At 41.1% G+C, this 13795-nt stretch overlaps 1 protein-coding gene across 1 annotated transcript in view; it reads right to left on the reverse strand.

Moving 5' to 3' along the window:
• Positions 1-13795, reverse strand: part of GPR158 (G protein-coupled receptor 158) — a 202358-nt gene that overhangs the window by 45826 nt on the left and 142737 nt on the right. The window contains exon 6 of the mRNA XM_059819042.1: positions 6525-6634. Within this exon, the coding sequence (XP_059675025.1) occupies positions 6525-6634 (110 nt within the window). The remainder of the gene's footprint in view (positions 1-6524; positions 6635-13795) is intronic.

Consider the following 13795-nt stretch of genomic DNA (forward strand, 5'->3'; position numbering starts at 1 on the left):
GTATCCTTATGTGCACACATTTTTGCAGCAAGTCCAACTCCTTTCCTTCCCTAAACTGCATCTCCCAGCCTTTCCCTCTGCCCTCAGCTCTTAAAGCCCCCATTTCTCTGCTGTCTCCTCCAGCAGCCGGGCACGAGGCACAGCGTGGGAGCAGCCGGCAGCACATGCCCACTGACCGCCCCAGACCCGTCAGGCAGAGAGGGACCTGCTGATGCTGCGGGTTTCAGCCTTTGCTCCGCGGGGACATTCATAAGGTCTGTTTTCCACCCCAACACTGTTTTCCACAAAGCTTTGTAGGACTTAGTGCGTACAACCTCTTCTTCACTGCTATCTTTGAACTATCTCTTTTCATAAAAAAGAACCGTCAGTGATGTGAGCTTCAAATAATGCAAATGACATCCATGTACATTTTGCACGTACAGTTTTACTTCTTGTTTAAACAAGGATGGGTAAATGTGTATGGCAACAAACTGGTACATGTGGAAAAAGCAGTGGAAGAGGACAGAGACACCCTGCTTTCACAGAAGATTTAAATTTTCCTAATTAAATTAAGTTCATAATAAATGCAAAAAGTACCTGATGCCTCTCTTTTTTCCCCTGTCTCTTTTAGCTGAAACTAGGTACCTCCCTCTCATCTGAGTCATCGCTACAAGAAAATAAAGCTGATAGTGAGGTGACAGCAATGCAGGAAGGCTCTTTTTTAATCCTTACAGTTTCTGCACTGCTGCTGGCTCTGATATTTGAAGCAGCATCATGGAGCTCTTGCATGAACACAAATTAAAGAGAAGAGGCAGAAAAGGGAGTTACGGCTGCAAGAGCATCAAAGAAGCGTGGAGTTCCAGCAGCTCACAGCAAAAGGTATATGGCCATGAGCCCTTCTTTGGAGCAAACTTTGGAAGCTTCCTGAGTTAATTTTCCTTCCAGAAGAAAAAATGGCAGTACAAAACAAGTATCTTCCCAGTGCAGGATGTTTATTTTCAGAAGTCCAGCTGCCCTTTTTTGCGAAGCCAGAACAATAACAAGCAGTGCTCAGGCAACTCTGGTCACCTGAGGTTTCAGACTGGGTGTCTCTCGCTTCTCCAGAAAAATGTCTTCACATCTTCATCTGCCTCTCTGCAGGGATCTGCACAGACCTGTGCACCAGACAGCACTTACTGCTTCTCTGCAGGAACGATTGATCGCGGCTTCATGTCTGACCACGTACCTCTTCCCTTCTCCTGCTTAAGACAATGCAGTCAGAGACCAGGGAAACTGCACATTGAACCTCCTTCCATGAGGTTCCATGGAAGATACAAAAACATGGTGTCACTGACCTTTGTTTGCATTATCAGGAATTAAAGTTAATAAGGAAACTTGAGATTAAACCTTTGTTACATAACTGCACAAAACTAACATGAGGTTTTATCTGTTTTAATTCAAACATGTTTACTACAAAAAACTATCTCACCCAAGAGAGGAGTACTTTGAAGTTTATGAGTCTTGGGGTCAAATCTAAGTGCAGTTGCAGCTTGCCCACTTTCAGGAAGAGAAAATGGAAAATCACTCATTTGTGGACAGTTCCACAAATCCCTTGGAAGGAGAGGCAGACAAAATCTCCTTCCAGGGCCAGGGGGAGATTTATAGCAAGTTTCAGCACAAAGATCCATGGAATATATCCTATAACATACACCTATAGCGTTTGCAGCAAGTTTGTCTCAGGATGGTTGGTCTTTAGAGCGGAGTTCACAGTGACAGGTCACTTGGCTTTCTTGCAGCTGATGCTGTGATTTATTTCATGGGAATATAATAAACAGGAATAGCTACCCCAAGCATTTACCTTAGGATCACAGGAACTGGATTTACAAAGTGAACAGAGCTGCATAAATATAATAAAGATCAAACTTCTCAGGTACTAAAATATGCTACTTCCAGGGAATGGTTGCAGTAAGCCCCTACGGCGTAACCAGCTCTACAGCTTGACTAAACCACCCCTTTTCCTGCCTTGCAAACAGACTCAAACACCTATTCCTGCCAGTCAAGTTAAAGCAGTAAAAACCCAAACAATTCCACAAGCCAGTATCAGACCAGAGCTCCGGACACTGCATTTCTGCAACAACATCTGTCTCCAAAACTATTTTTCCCCCTTCTGTTTCATATGGGATAACAACCACTACAGACCACATCGAGTGCCAAAATCCAACAAAATCCAACATCTACCTGAAGCCACTTCTCGCTTGCCTTCCATAAGAATAAAGCAAATAATTTGATAGAAATTAAACCTCCTGTTTTTCTGGAGTGTTCAAGCAATATGACCACGAGGGCCTGACTCATTTCAAAAACAAAGGGTAGTTCACCACTACAGTCGATGTCCATCTCACTTTCCTTGCCCACCTAAGCTGAGGTTATACAGTAACCACTACTCCAAGACAAAACTTCTCTCTCCGGTGTCCTTTCTCATGGGAACATTGGGTAGTGGTGTATTGGTACAATGGAACTATGATCTATTAGCACTGTGGACTGTGAAATATTGGCCCAGGGACCACCCAGCTGCACAGGCTCCAGCTGCCGAGGTACCTTCTGTACCTTTCTGCACCACGTTGCCACCAGCCACTTCTAGACAGGATCATCTGTATGTTCCTTCCCTCCCCTAGCTACAAGAGGAGGTTATGCCATGTCCTCCTCTTTCATGTTCTCACCATCAATGCACACCTCCACCCAAGTGCTTTAAGAAGCAAATGGACATCTTCTTTGGTTTCTCTGCTAGCATGAGCCTCCTCTTCTGTAAGATACACACTGCACTGCACACTACCCACACTGCTCTTCTCCTCCTTTATCACCTACAAAGATCTGTAGGAAGGGCCACTACTTGCTCCGACTGTACCAGATGGCAAGGCACAGCGATGTAACCTTAGCACAGCATTTAGATGAAGGGCAGAATTGCCTCATAGGGTTAACATCTTCTTGTGCCCCCACTAACGCGCCCATCCCAGCATCACTACCTACAAACAAGCCATTGTGTGTCACTATCTTGTTTTCCACACCTGGAACATTACCTTCTCCATACCTTCTCATTCTTCTCTCTTCCCCACTCTCCTCTTTTTCTCTTAGTAATATAAGAAATGGAGACTCCCACAAACTAGAGACCCCATTCCTTGGTTTCATTCTCCTAAAATGTCCGTAAGCTATGCTGTGTAAACACACACACACAGATATACATATGTTTGCATGTATACACCTATAGCTTTCTTCCATTCTTATGTTTTAATCCAGAATTAAGGATTCTGTATTAATCCTGACACCAAGATGGTAGAAGTTCACAAAATATTAAAAATAATGAGATAACCTGTTCATAAAATACAGGGCTCGAAAAAGGACACAGACAGTCTTCAGTCACAGAAATATACTGAAAGATGCAACATCAGCAGCTCTTTTAAACCCAGAAGGTTAAATTTGAAACACCACTATTTCTTGAGAGAATTATTTTGAAGAATTCATTGTTGGGAAAAGTACTGAGTTTTATGTTCATGGCTCTACAGCTAGATTTCTTAAATTAAGCTCATTTCCTTACCTCCATCCTTCCACCCCCATAAACATCAGCTCATTATTTCAAAAATGTACAGTGAATAAGAAAGAGGCAATTTAAGATGAGGCAGTGTAGAAATCGACTGTGACGGGTGTTCAAAGAATGAATCGGTACATGACTTCCCTGTTCTTTTAGTCTTCCTTAAGCATCTGATTTTGGCTACTTTTCTGATTTCTCCTTGATGCTTGACCTTAACGAAACCTCAAAGACCTCCTTGGGAAGTGAAGAGCTAAGGGAAAAAAAAGCCACAAAGCAAGCAAGTGTTTCCGCTGCCTCCGACCTGGCTTTGGATAACCTTCGTGCTCCAGTGCTACTCAAAGCACCTCGTTTCTTGAGAAATACAGCTTTAGACTTTCTGGTTATCATTAATAGCTGCTTTTATACAATATTGGTTTTCCCATTAAACTTAGAAAAATAACAAGTTCCTTGCTAGCAATCAGTTCTTCCCCCAGGCAAGACACAGGCTACCTGCAGAAGGGAACCAGTACTTGTCGTGAGTATTTGTGGTGTCTGCAGTAAGCCATTCTTCAGCCCTGCAATGACTGTGGATTAAATTAGATCTGCCAAAAGTTTCTACTGAATTTCTACTAGCATCATGTTATTCTTAATTAGTGTAACTGTTGCAAATGTATATAATAAAACATGTATCTAACTTGACTCAGTCTTTTGCAAGGCACACTCCTTGACTGAAATAGTCAGTACTAAAAAAAGACCACAATATCATGAATGTAGGAAACAAATGGTCAGGAAACCTGGATGGAAAACAAAGGTAGATTCCTAGAGAAATTAATTCTAGATTAATATATGAAATAGTTTTTTCCCCTCTTCCTGTTTCACAAAGAAATACAGAATTATTCAGGCTGGAATTACCTCAGAAGGTCATCCAGTGCTCAAAGCAGGCTTAACACTGAATCCAGACCAGGTTGCTCAGGGCTTTATCCAGTTGGGTCTTAACCTCCAGGGATGGAAACTCACAACCTCATGGGCAACCCGCTCCACTGCTTAATTACCCTGATAGTGAAAATGTTTTCCTTGTATAACATTGACCCTGATGCTAATTTATATTGTATAAAGTTGAAATCTCCCATTTCAATTTGTCATTGTCTTTTGTTCTCCCAATACACATTGCTGTAAAGAACACGGCTCCACCTTCTCAGTAACCTGCTTATAGGTGTCAGATAGCTGCTGTTAGGTCCCTCCAACGCCATCTCTTCTCCAAGCTGAACAAGCCCTGTTCTCTCAACCTCTCTTTGCAAGGCAAGTGCTCCAAGGCCTGATCATCTTGAGGGCCTTTCACTGAACTCAAGTTCACCGATGTCTTGGGAGAGTCCAAAACTAGACACAGCATTGTGGATATGGCCTAAGGTGTGCCGAGTAAAGGAGAATAATCACTTCCCTCAATCTTCTCGCTCGGGTCCTGTTGATACACTTCAGTTTGCTGCTGGCCTTCGTTGTATTGTGCTCATCAAGGATGAGGATGTAGTTCATTCTTGGATTCTTGTTCACCCTTGGCCCCATTTGCTGAGCCTGTCAGCACAGGTGCCAAGTAACACCAAATAGCTGAATAAACAAAGCAGAAGTGCAAGATTTTCTGCCCAATTTTGGAGCCTGTCCTCACTTCATATAAATGGAAGATCATCTCCTCTGTCAGGATATTGCTTGCTCACATCATGTAAAATCATATAAACAACCTGTTAGGGTAGCAGAACTGCAATGATGATGTGAGTCTCCCATAGTCTTAGGCTGTTTCTCTATATATCGGAGCTATAGTTAACAAACCACCCAAGAAAAATCACCAGTTGTGTTACATCTTTTCTATAGTGCTCTAGTTGTTATTCTTTTTGCATCAGAAATCATTCAGTCTAGACAATACCATGAGGGTGTGGGATTTTCTGGATGAATTTCAATGTGAAGATGTGGCCAGACATAGCATTATACAGTCAGAGTTTACCAGCCAAAGTGTACACCTGTAACCAGGGACACAAACAAAAAGGAGCTGCAAGAAAAGGCTCTATTTCAGTGGGAAGGCAGGGTTTTCCACCTAAAATGTGACAAGCCAATAGTGCAACATGAAACACAAGATATTATCAGTCCTCATTCAGTTTACCAGCATGCTATCAAACTTCCCATACCTAACATGCCAACACCGTAGTGAAACTAAGATAAAAAGGTGAGCAAGCCTACTTCATCCAAGATGTCTAAGTACCAATATGCACATACTGCATTTCTCTTTGCTTCAATAAAAATACTTACAGAATGTATCAGTAATTTTTTTCACTAAAATTTAGATGGGAAAAAGCATTAGGATTTTATCAAGCATAGCCAGAAAAGGCTTCAGTTTTAAAGGGGACTGTAGAAGTAGAATTTGAAGTTGAGTCTCTGAATCTTAATGTCTGAATTGCATGTGAATGCACTGCCAACCCTGTGGAACCCAGAATTTCCCACATATTTTTGCTGGCAGGCACTGATGCTCATAAGTGTGCAGCCTGTCTGCTGTCATTGCCTGAAGAAAGCAGCTGTTGACTTATGAGCCATAAGAAAACAGAGTAAGTATATACACCATGGTGTATTGTTTTACCCGCCATCGCTGTATCTAAACACTCAGAAAGAATCTCTCTATGAATACCTTAGAGGGAAACTTTTGAACACTTTCGAACACTCTGCGAACACTTCTGTATTTTCTTATATCCGAGTAAAATATATTCACCTTCTGTGAAAAGGGGTTCTTGCACAATTTTACAGCTGACATACATATTTTTCATCAAATCCTGTCTGCATTCGTAGTTCTCTACTGGGATTAGTAGCATATGATTTTAGCAGCAATAGTGAGGAGAAATACACAGTGGTTTTAAAAATCAGAAACGCCACTTGTTTATGATAATATTTGCGGCTCTTCCATCTAAGTACCCACACAGATTGCATATACTCCCACAGAGATGGAAATTAATAATATGCAAAATACCTGTGCAGCTTGAGTGTCACAGTTCCATAAACAGTAGCAAAGCCCAGAAGACGAACCCATCTTAGGAGAACACAGCGAAATACACTTGGCTCAAAATACAAAATGACAACCTATAGAATAGAAAGATAGAGAGAGCTTCATTACCGCTTTAATGTGAAAGTAGTTCTTCATTCAAATGCAGAATAGTTGCAAAACAGGACAGCAGACATATTTCAGCTCATACTGCTATATATTTAGATTCTCTAGTAAAGTGACGGAATGATCAGATCAACCAGCTGGCACAGTTCTAGGCACCAACTCCTTTTGAAGGGAGCTGGCAAAAGCCCTGTGACAGACTGTGAAGTGACAACACTTTTAAATGCAATTCCACTGACTTTTCTTAACTGAGTGAAAACATGTACCGAAAAAAGAGGAGAAAACAGACAAAGACACTTTCCTTGAGCTATTCCAGTAATATGCAGCTGGCCTAATTCTGGTTTGATGGACTGTATTTACTAGGTTACACATCAAAGTCACTCCTTCTAATAAACCTAGCAAAATGATAGCTGCTCATTTTTGTCTCCCAACTATTCCACCACACTAAAAATGACTGCACTAGTCTCTCTGCCCAAAATCCCAAAATTTCGATGTAGTATTTGACTCTTTCTTATTCTTCCCCATATATTTTCCCTAAGCTATACCAAATCTCCCTATGCATCACCACTTTCTTAACAAAAATAACCTTTTTGTTGACTTACGTATTTCTCTAATCACAACACCAGAAGGGTCCTACTGGCCTTTTGCTCTATCTTCCAAGTACCATGCATGAGGACAACACTCAATAAACAGTAACATAAAGGTAATTCTGCAGGTATAGTGTCTATAAAAGCATAATTATCAAGTAAAATGCCACCCTTAACGAAAAGAGAGCTGCTCAAATGGTGGACTCAGTCACAACCTGAACCAGAAGTACATTTATTCTAGTTCCAACAGACGCTGTCCCTGGTGTCCTGAGGGATGACCCCATATTCCTCTCCACTTGCCCGGCCCCACCAGGACCCTGCTGTCCCAGGGATTTGGCTGTACACTGCCCTTACCCCACCTGCAAACCCTGCTTCGTCCAGCAAAGCTAGAGCCAATGCATCCCACCCGCCTGACCAGAACCTGGTATAATGACCCAGTGCACCGTAGTACAAATTAATTGGGTAATCCGGGTCTAGAGAAAGAAAGGACTGAAACATTTCAGGCCATCTGCCACAGCTTCATTTAGAATCAGTACATTTCTGGCAGTAGAGGTAGTATTGTGCCTATCGGCTGCCACATGACATTATTTTCCTAAGTAAATGCTTTTCTATGTGGGAATTCAAGCCCAGGATATTGGCCAAAAGCCCAGGACTATGTCCTTTGGGTGACATAGACATATTTAGGAGAGTGGGGGCAAAAACGGCAGACATGTGGGCTGAGAGAGATAGAAGAAGCTGCTCTGCCTCGCTGGCATGTTTTTTTACAGCAGAATCAAGATATTTCTTTAAAAAATATGGTTTGTTGAATCAAACCATGCTGCAAAATTTAATCTCCTTTTTTCACTGTTATCAGACTGACATGTTTCAAGGTAGACATTTTCTGGGAATCTGACAAATTCTGCATGTAGGGAAAGGAACACAAAGGGAAGGCCCACTTCTCCTTGGAAAATCAGCTGGAAAAACAGAATGCATCCATACATGCATGAACATGCTTATGTAAATAGAGCACCCAGCAAGAAGTTTCTCAGAAAGACCGGAATGATAGTAATGACCTCTTATCCCAATATACAGCTATACACTTTAGGACAGAGCAGAACCAGAGCAAAGTCTGTAGCAGCAGCCTGCCTCCTGAGGTTTGCCAGGGGTAGAAAGCACCCTGTTTCATCTTTGATTCTTCCAAACTAGAAAAAGAATGCCTAAGAAGACTGGCATGCAGAGACTCCGAATATTTCAAAGATGATCTGAAAGCAGAATTTTTCAGATGATTGAAATGGGAAGGTCTGTAAACTTTCCAGGCACAGAATTTTCTGAACAAAGGCAGCAGCTCTCTTTGCCATGAAATCTGACACAGCAATTTTATCTGCAATTGCTTGTTGAAATATTAGCTGCTTGTGTCTAGAAAATCTCATTGATCTGCATTGAACCATTTGTATGAGCAGCTGAGGCATCTGGCTAGCTATCAACCAAGAAAACACCACTTCCAATGCAGCATGGTGTGAGCCGGCATGCGGCAGCTCACCATGAAGGCTGCACAGGCAAGGCTCTGTTGGCAAAAACTGTTCTCATTTCCCCATTTGAATGTAGACACATTTGAACTACTCCTTCGCTCAGTGGTCACATCCATTGCAGAAGCCATCAAAGACTTGATCCAAGTTTGAATCCCTTCTGGGTCTTTTGAAAATCTCTTCCTATGTCTGTAGGATGGAGAATAGTTGCAATGCCCTCCCAAGGGCCAACATCCATTTCTACCTATTCTTCCATAACTTGCATGTGTCTGGCATGGACTAAGGCTTTGAACAGCAAGAATTGCTATACTTACATTTTGCTTGCTTAGTAGGCTTTCCAGAAGGTTGTTCTAAGAATATGTCCTTGCCATCAGGACTCACCGGGATGCTCAGGTGACTGATCCCTCTAAGCTTTTGTCAGCATTAAGTCTTTTATAATCACAGTGAATTTTAGTGGCACAATTTTTAAATTTAATAATATTTAATGGATTGGAGCCAAGGGGCTACAGAAACACTGCCCTGGAAGCTCAGTACACCAAAAGCCATGCTCAAGTTTTTTATCTTAGTGGAATCACATTCTTGCAAGGAACATATATCTCATTAAAAGTATGGCTGCTGCACTCCATCCCTCACTCTCCCTAGCTAAAATAACAAACAAAAAAAGGACATAACACAGAGAAGTCTTGGTTTTGTTTCATATCAGCCTCTTCTACCTTCTGGTTACCAACACCCTCATTCCCTACTGTTCTTCCCAGAGATAAGCCTTCCTTAAAGCAGCAAACAATATGCAGCAATGGGTTGCTGAGCTCCAAGCTAGGAAGGAGCGTAGGATGAGCACAGGATTCACCCACATACCAAGGCTGCTCTCAGGAGAACAAGGGAATCCCTCTGCAGTTCTAAAAGACTACTCTGCCCACCAAAAATCTGACAATAATTCATCTTCCTTCTTTGCTTTTATAATGCATTAGGCCAGGACAGCAGCATAAATCTCATTAAAAATGCTTAAAGGTTTTGCCAATGGATGTCACAAAACCTATTTACTGTACATAAGGAAATGTGATATCCTCTGTTTTGCCAAGTCCTGAAATCCATTTAAATACTAGACACCAGTTTCTGTTCCTTAAACAACAAAGATCTGGGGAAAAAATATTTGGAAACCAGAAGAAGAGAAGTCAGACAGTGCATGTTCATGTACCAGTTACTGCAGCTGTGCGTGAGGCTTCATAAACTGTGGATCATCTTTGTCATTTGGACAAATGCATTTGGATGTTTGCTTTTAACCTCAACGTGTTTTAAGCTATTATTATCCTTGCCAAAACATTGTCCCAGTAGTCACGCTACCACTTGTGGAGTCAGAGATGAAAAGACTTTCTAAGGTCACTAGCTATCTGTCAAGTATGTTTAGAGTTGGAGAACTACTTACATGGAAGAGAGACTTAGCTTGCTGACACAGCGATCAGCCAGCTCAGTTATTCAGCTGACATGATGAACAGACACACATGCTCCCTAAAGACAACGGCTAAAGTCGATACAGGCACCTTGTCCACTATGGCAAATTTTTGTTATAAGGACAGGTAGGACAGTAAAAGTGCAAAGAGAACTAACTTTGAACAATTTAATGTTCAAAAGCATAACAGACATTTTCCTCACAAAAAAATGAGCAAATAATGAGTTTTATAGCCTCAGTGCCATTGCTTCTTAAAAGATATACAGCATTTAGAAAGATTCTTTAAAAGAAAAAAAAAAACAAACAATAAAACACCTTATCAGAGCTCTGGTTATGGTCATCATCTGGTTATGGATCCAAGGTGAAAGCCACCTACTTTAGATAAAAGCAATGCAAAAGTATTAATTTTTTTCTCATTTTCAAATAACCAAATTTCTCTTAAAATTGTGCCCAGTTAACCCAAAAGGCTTTACAGGAAAACTAACTACTGTTTTAACTTCAGAATTTTCTGCAAGTACTCTGCACAGTTCAATGCAGGACATGACGCAGCCATTTAAGATAATGCCTTTTGGGCGCATTCCATTAACAAGCACCTAGGAGATACTGTGAAAAGATCCATCTGATCTGTTCCACTGCCCAACGCCATCTGCCCTTGCCTGACTGCAGTAGCTGTCTTGGGCTGTCTCTAGGCAATTCTGCTATGGAACAAGCCATCAGACACTTCCTCTCGGAATCCTGCTGTGCTTTAAGATGGGCACCATTCTTTCTTCTTCCATGTTTCAGTATTTTTTTCAACACATAAAATATCTTCCAGGGTAACCTAGCACATCAAGTCACCTATTAATGCTTCAGTCCTAATACTGAGAAGGGATTTCCTGCAACAGAGATGCTGTTTGCAATGTTAGGTAAGCTTGCCATCCAAACTTGTAACAGTCTGGCACTATGCTTTCTAGAAAAGGGACCAATCCACTTGTATGTGGGCACACTGCCATCTTAACAGATGGGCATGAATGAAGGCATTCATGAGCCTATGTACACTTCGGGCACCACATACCACTATTCAAAATATGATTCACAGCTCAGAGTATCTGCTTAAATATTAGTGAATGCACAACTCATTATCCAATCCTGTACTACCAACAAATATTTCAGAGGTATGATAGCAGCTGAATACAGACTTAGGCTAATTACATAAGAACACTGCCTTCCATCTCCATCCCATTTTTTTAAACCACATGTGTTTTTTAAGTCATAACATTTTATTCTAATAGGCCTATGGACACACAGTACCATGAAACCCTGTTATCCTTGCAAATCTCACAATTTTAAAGCAGAGTTGTGCTGGATCATTAGCTTAATGCCTCTATAAAGCACACAGTTGCTGCAGAAAACCCCAGTAGGTTTTATTCTTGCCTCTGAATTGGAACTGAATCAACTCCCCAGTAGGCAGCATTGGAGACACTGCTGCTGGGGGCAATACATTTCAGATAAGATGTATATCAAAGTCAAAATACTTATGGCCATTTACAGTCTTTTGGGTTTCTTCATAAAAGAAGACAAGTTTTTCCTAGCTGCCCACACAAAGTCCAGCTTGAAATTCTGTCTACTGAAATGCTCTTTTCCCTCTCACTATACTTTCAACTGTAGATAGGTTTTCTCCATCGTCTGTCTTAAAACATATTAAACCTCTGGCTGTATTTCAGCAAAGACATGTCTTGCCTGTAAAGTCTTCTGGAAGTCCATGATGCACTATAAGCACATAACCACCAGCACTGGTGTAAAATACAAGGACAGACTTCTGGAACTTGATTCATCAGAATGCTTTGCTATCACGAAGTTTTATTATACTTTGGATTCATCCCCATCAGGCAGTAACAGCAGATCTCTAAAGCTCTTTATGGAACATATTTTTTACAGTGGAGTTCATTTAGCCTCCTGAGAGATTTATCTGGTGATTAAGCAAACAGAACCTTCAAGATCATTCTGGTTTGACACAAGACTGCATACTTAGAATGCCTTTTTATTGATACATCTTCAATTATTTTGCCTCTTCTTTTTTCCCTGTTCATAACAGATCTCAGCTAACGCTTGTCAGGGCATGTCTGAATAGGTTATTTTGTGGAAAATAATGTCCACGTGACTTCCAAGATGCTGTCATGTCTTTCCTCCAATTTGAAGAGAAAAAGTTATGATCCTACCAGCTCTGGAAATATTAATTTATAAGTGACCTGAACACATGGCCTGAAAATACATTTATTTGCCAAAAATTCTAGCCTCTACTTAGATTTACTAATGATCCAGCTTCACTATTCCTATTTATGTTGGCCTAATGAATAGTATTCTAATGACAAGCAATAAAAAGTTAACATATAATCCACAACACCTAAAAAGAGACATGCTTGTACTCTGTCAACAGGTTTGTTCACAACAACTGAAGTGTTATGCCCAACAAGGTCCGCACAGTAGAGAATGGCATTCAAATTTTTTTTTCCTAATAATGGCTAAAACTTTGTCAGCAAACACTTCCTTAGTTTATGAGAGACATCAATTGACTGAATCAGTTATAAATGCTAAGGGCTGTAAGGTTCCCCAAGGGTGAATTCACAACCAACAAGAGAAAGGGGATACAAAGAAAGACAACACACTAGGTCTGTATCCTCTCTGGGGAAAGAAAAATGTAAGAAGTAGTATTACCAAAAGGACTAGACCTCCTGCCCCAGGCAGCAGTGGGAACCATCTGTGGATTTGAGGAGAAACAGAAATCACCTTGAAACCAAGCTAAACCAAGAGACAGGTTATCATATATGTTCTCTGTATCTATCTCCAAACACAGAAATTAATGCCTAGCTCTTCACTGTAATAGAATGAACTATTTATCTCTAACTGTAAACTTCTCGAATACAAGGAGAGATTTCAATGGCAGTGGCCCAGGGAGTGGTGATCCTAAAACAGTAAAACATGCTCATTCAGGAAGTATTAGGTCTCCCAGCCTAAGGGGCTATAGGCACTGAGCTGCTGGAGGTGGCAAATCCTATTTCTTGGGGGCAAATGTTTGCCCAGGAAAGGTGTCTTCCTGACCACTGTGAGTTATTGGATGCTTCTGCAGCATCCAGTATGAGACAGGGAGAAGGTCTGAAGCTCAGAAGTTCCCTTCAGACCATGACAGGCTGTGGCACAGTGCATAAAATACTTAACACTGAAAACACCCAAACTGAAAAAAAAACCCAAAACCTAGACAATAGATCACAGAATCACAGAATCACTAAGGTTGGAAAGGACCTGTAAGATCATCAAGTCCAACCAAAAAAAAAACCAACCCCAAAAAAACAAAAAACAAAAAAACAAACCACACCACACAACAACAACAAACCACAACACACCAAAAACCAACCCACCCAACACCACACAGCTCCATGCCCATCAAGCTACATCCCACAATGCCACATCCGCACGCGATCTAGTCACACCCCATCTTAAGAGAGAAGAGAAAATAGTCTGAATTGTATACTACTCTTTCTTTCTTCTCATTCAAATGTATTTCTGCTTCACCTCCACCATAAAGCAAAAGCAGCAAATAAATACTTTTCAGCAATCCAA

The sequence above is a fragment of the Gavia stellata genome, chromosome 6, assembly GCF_030936135.1.
Source record: "Gavia stellata isolate bGavSte3 chromosome 6, bGavSte3.hap2, whole genome shotgun sequence".
Taxonomy (NCBI): Eukaryota; Metazoa; Chordata; class Aves; order Gaviiformes; family Gaviidae; genus Gavia; species Gavia stellata.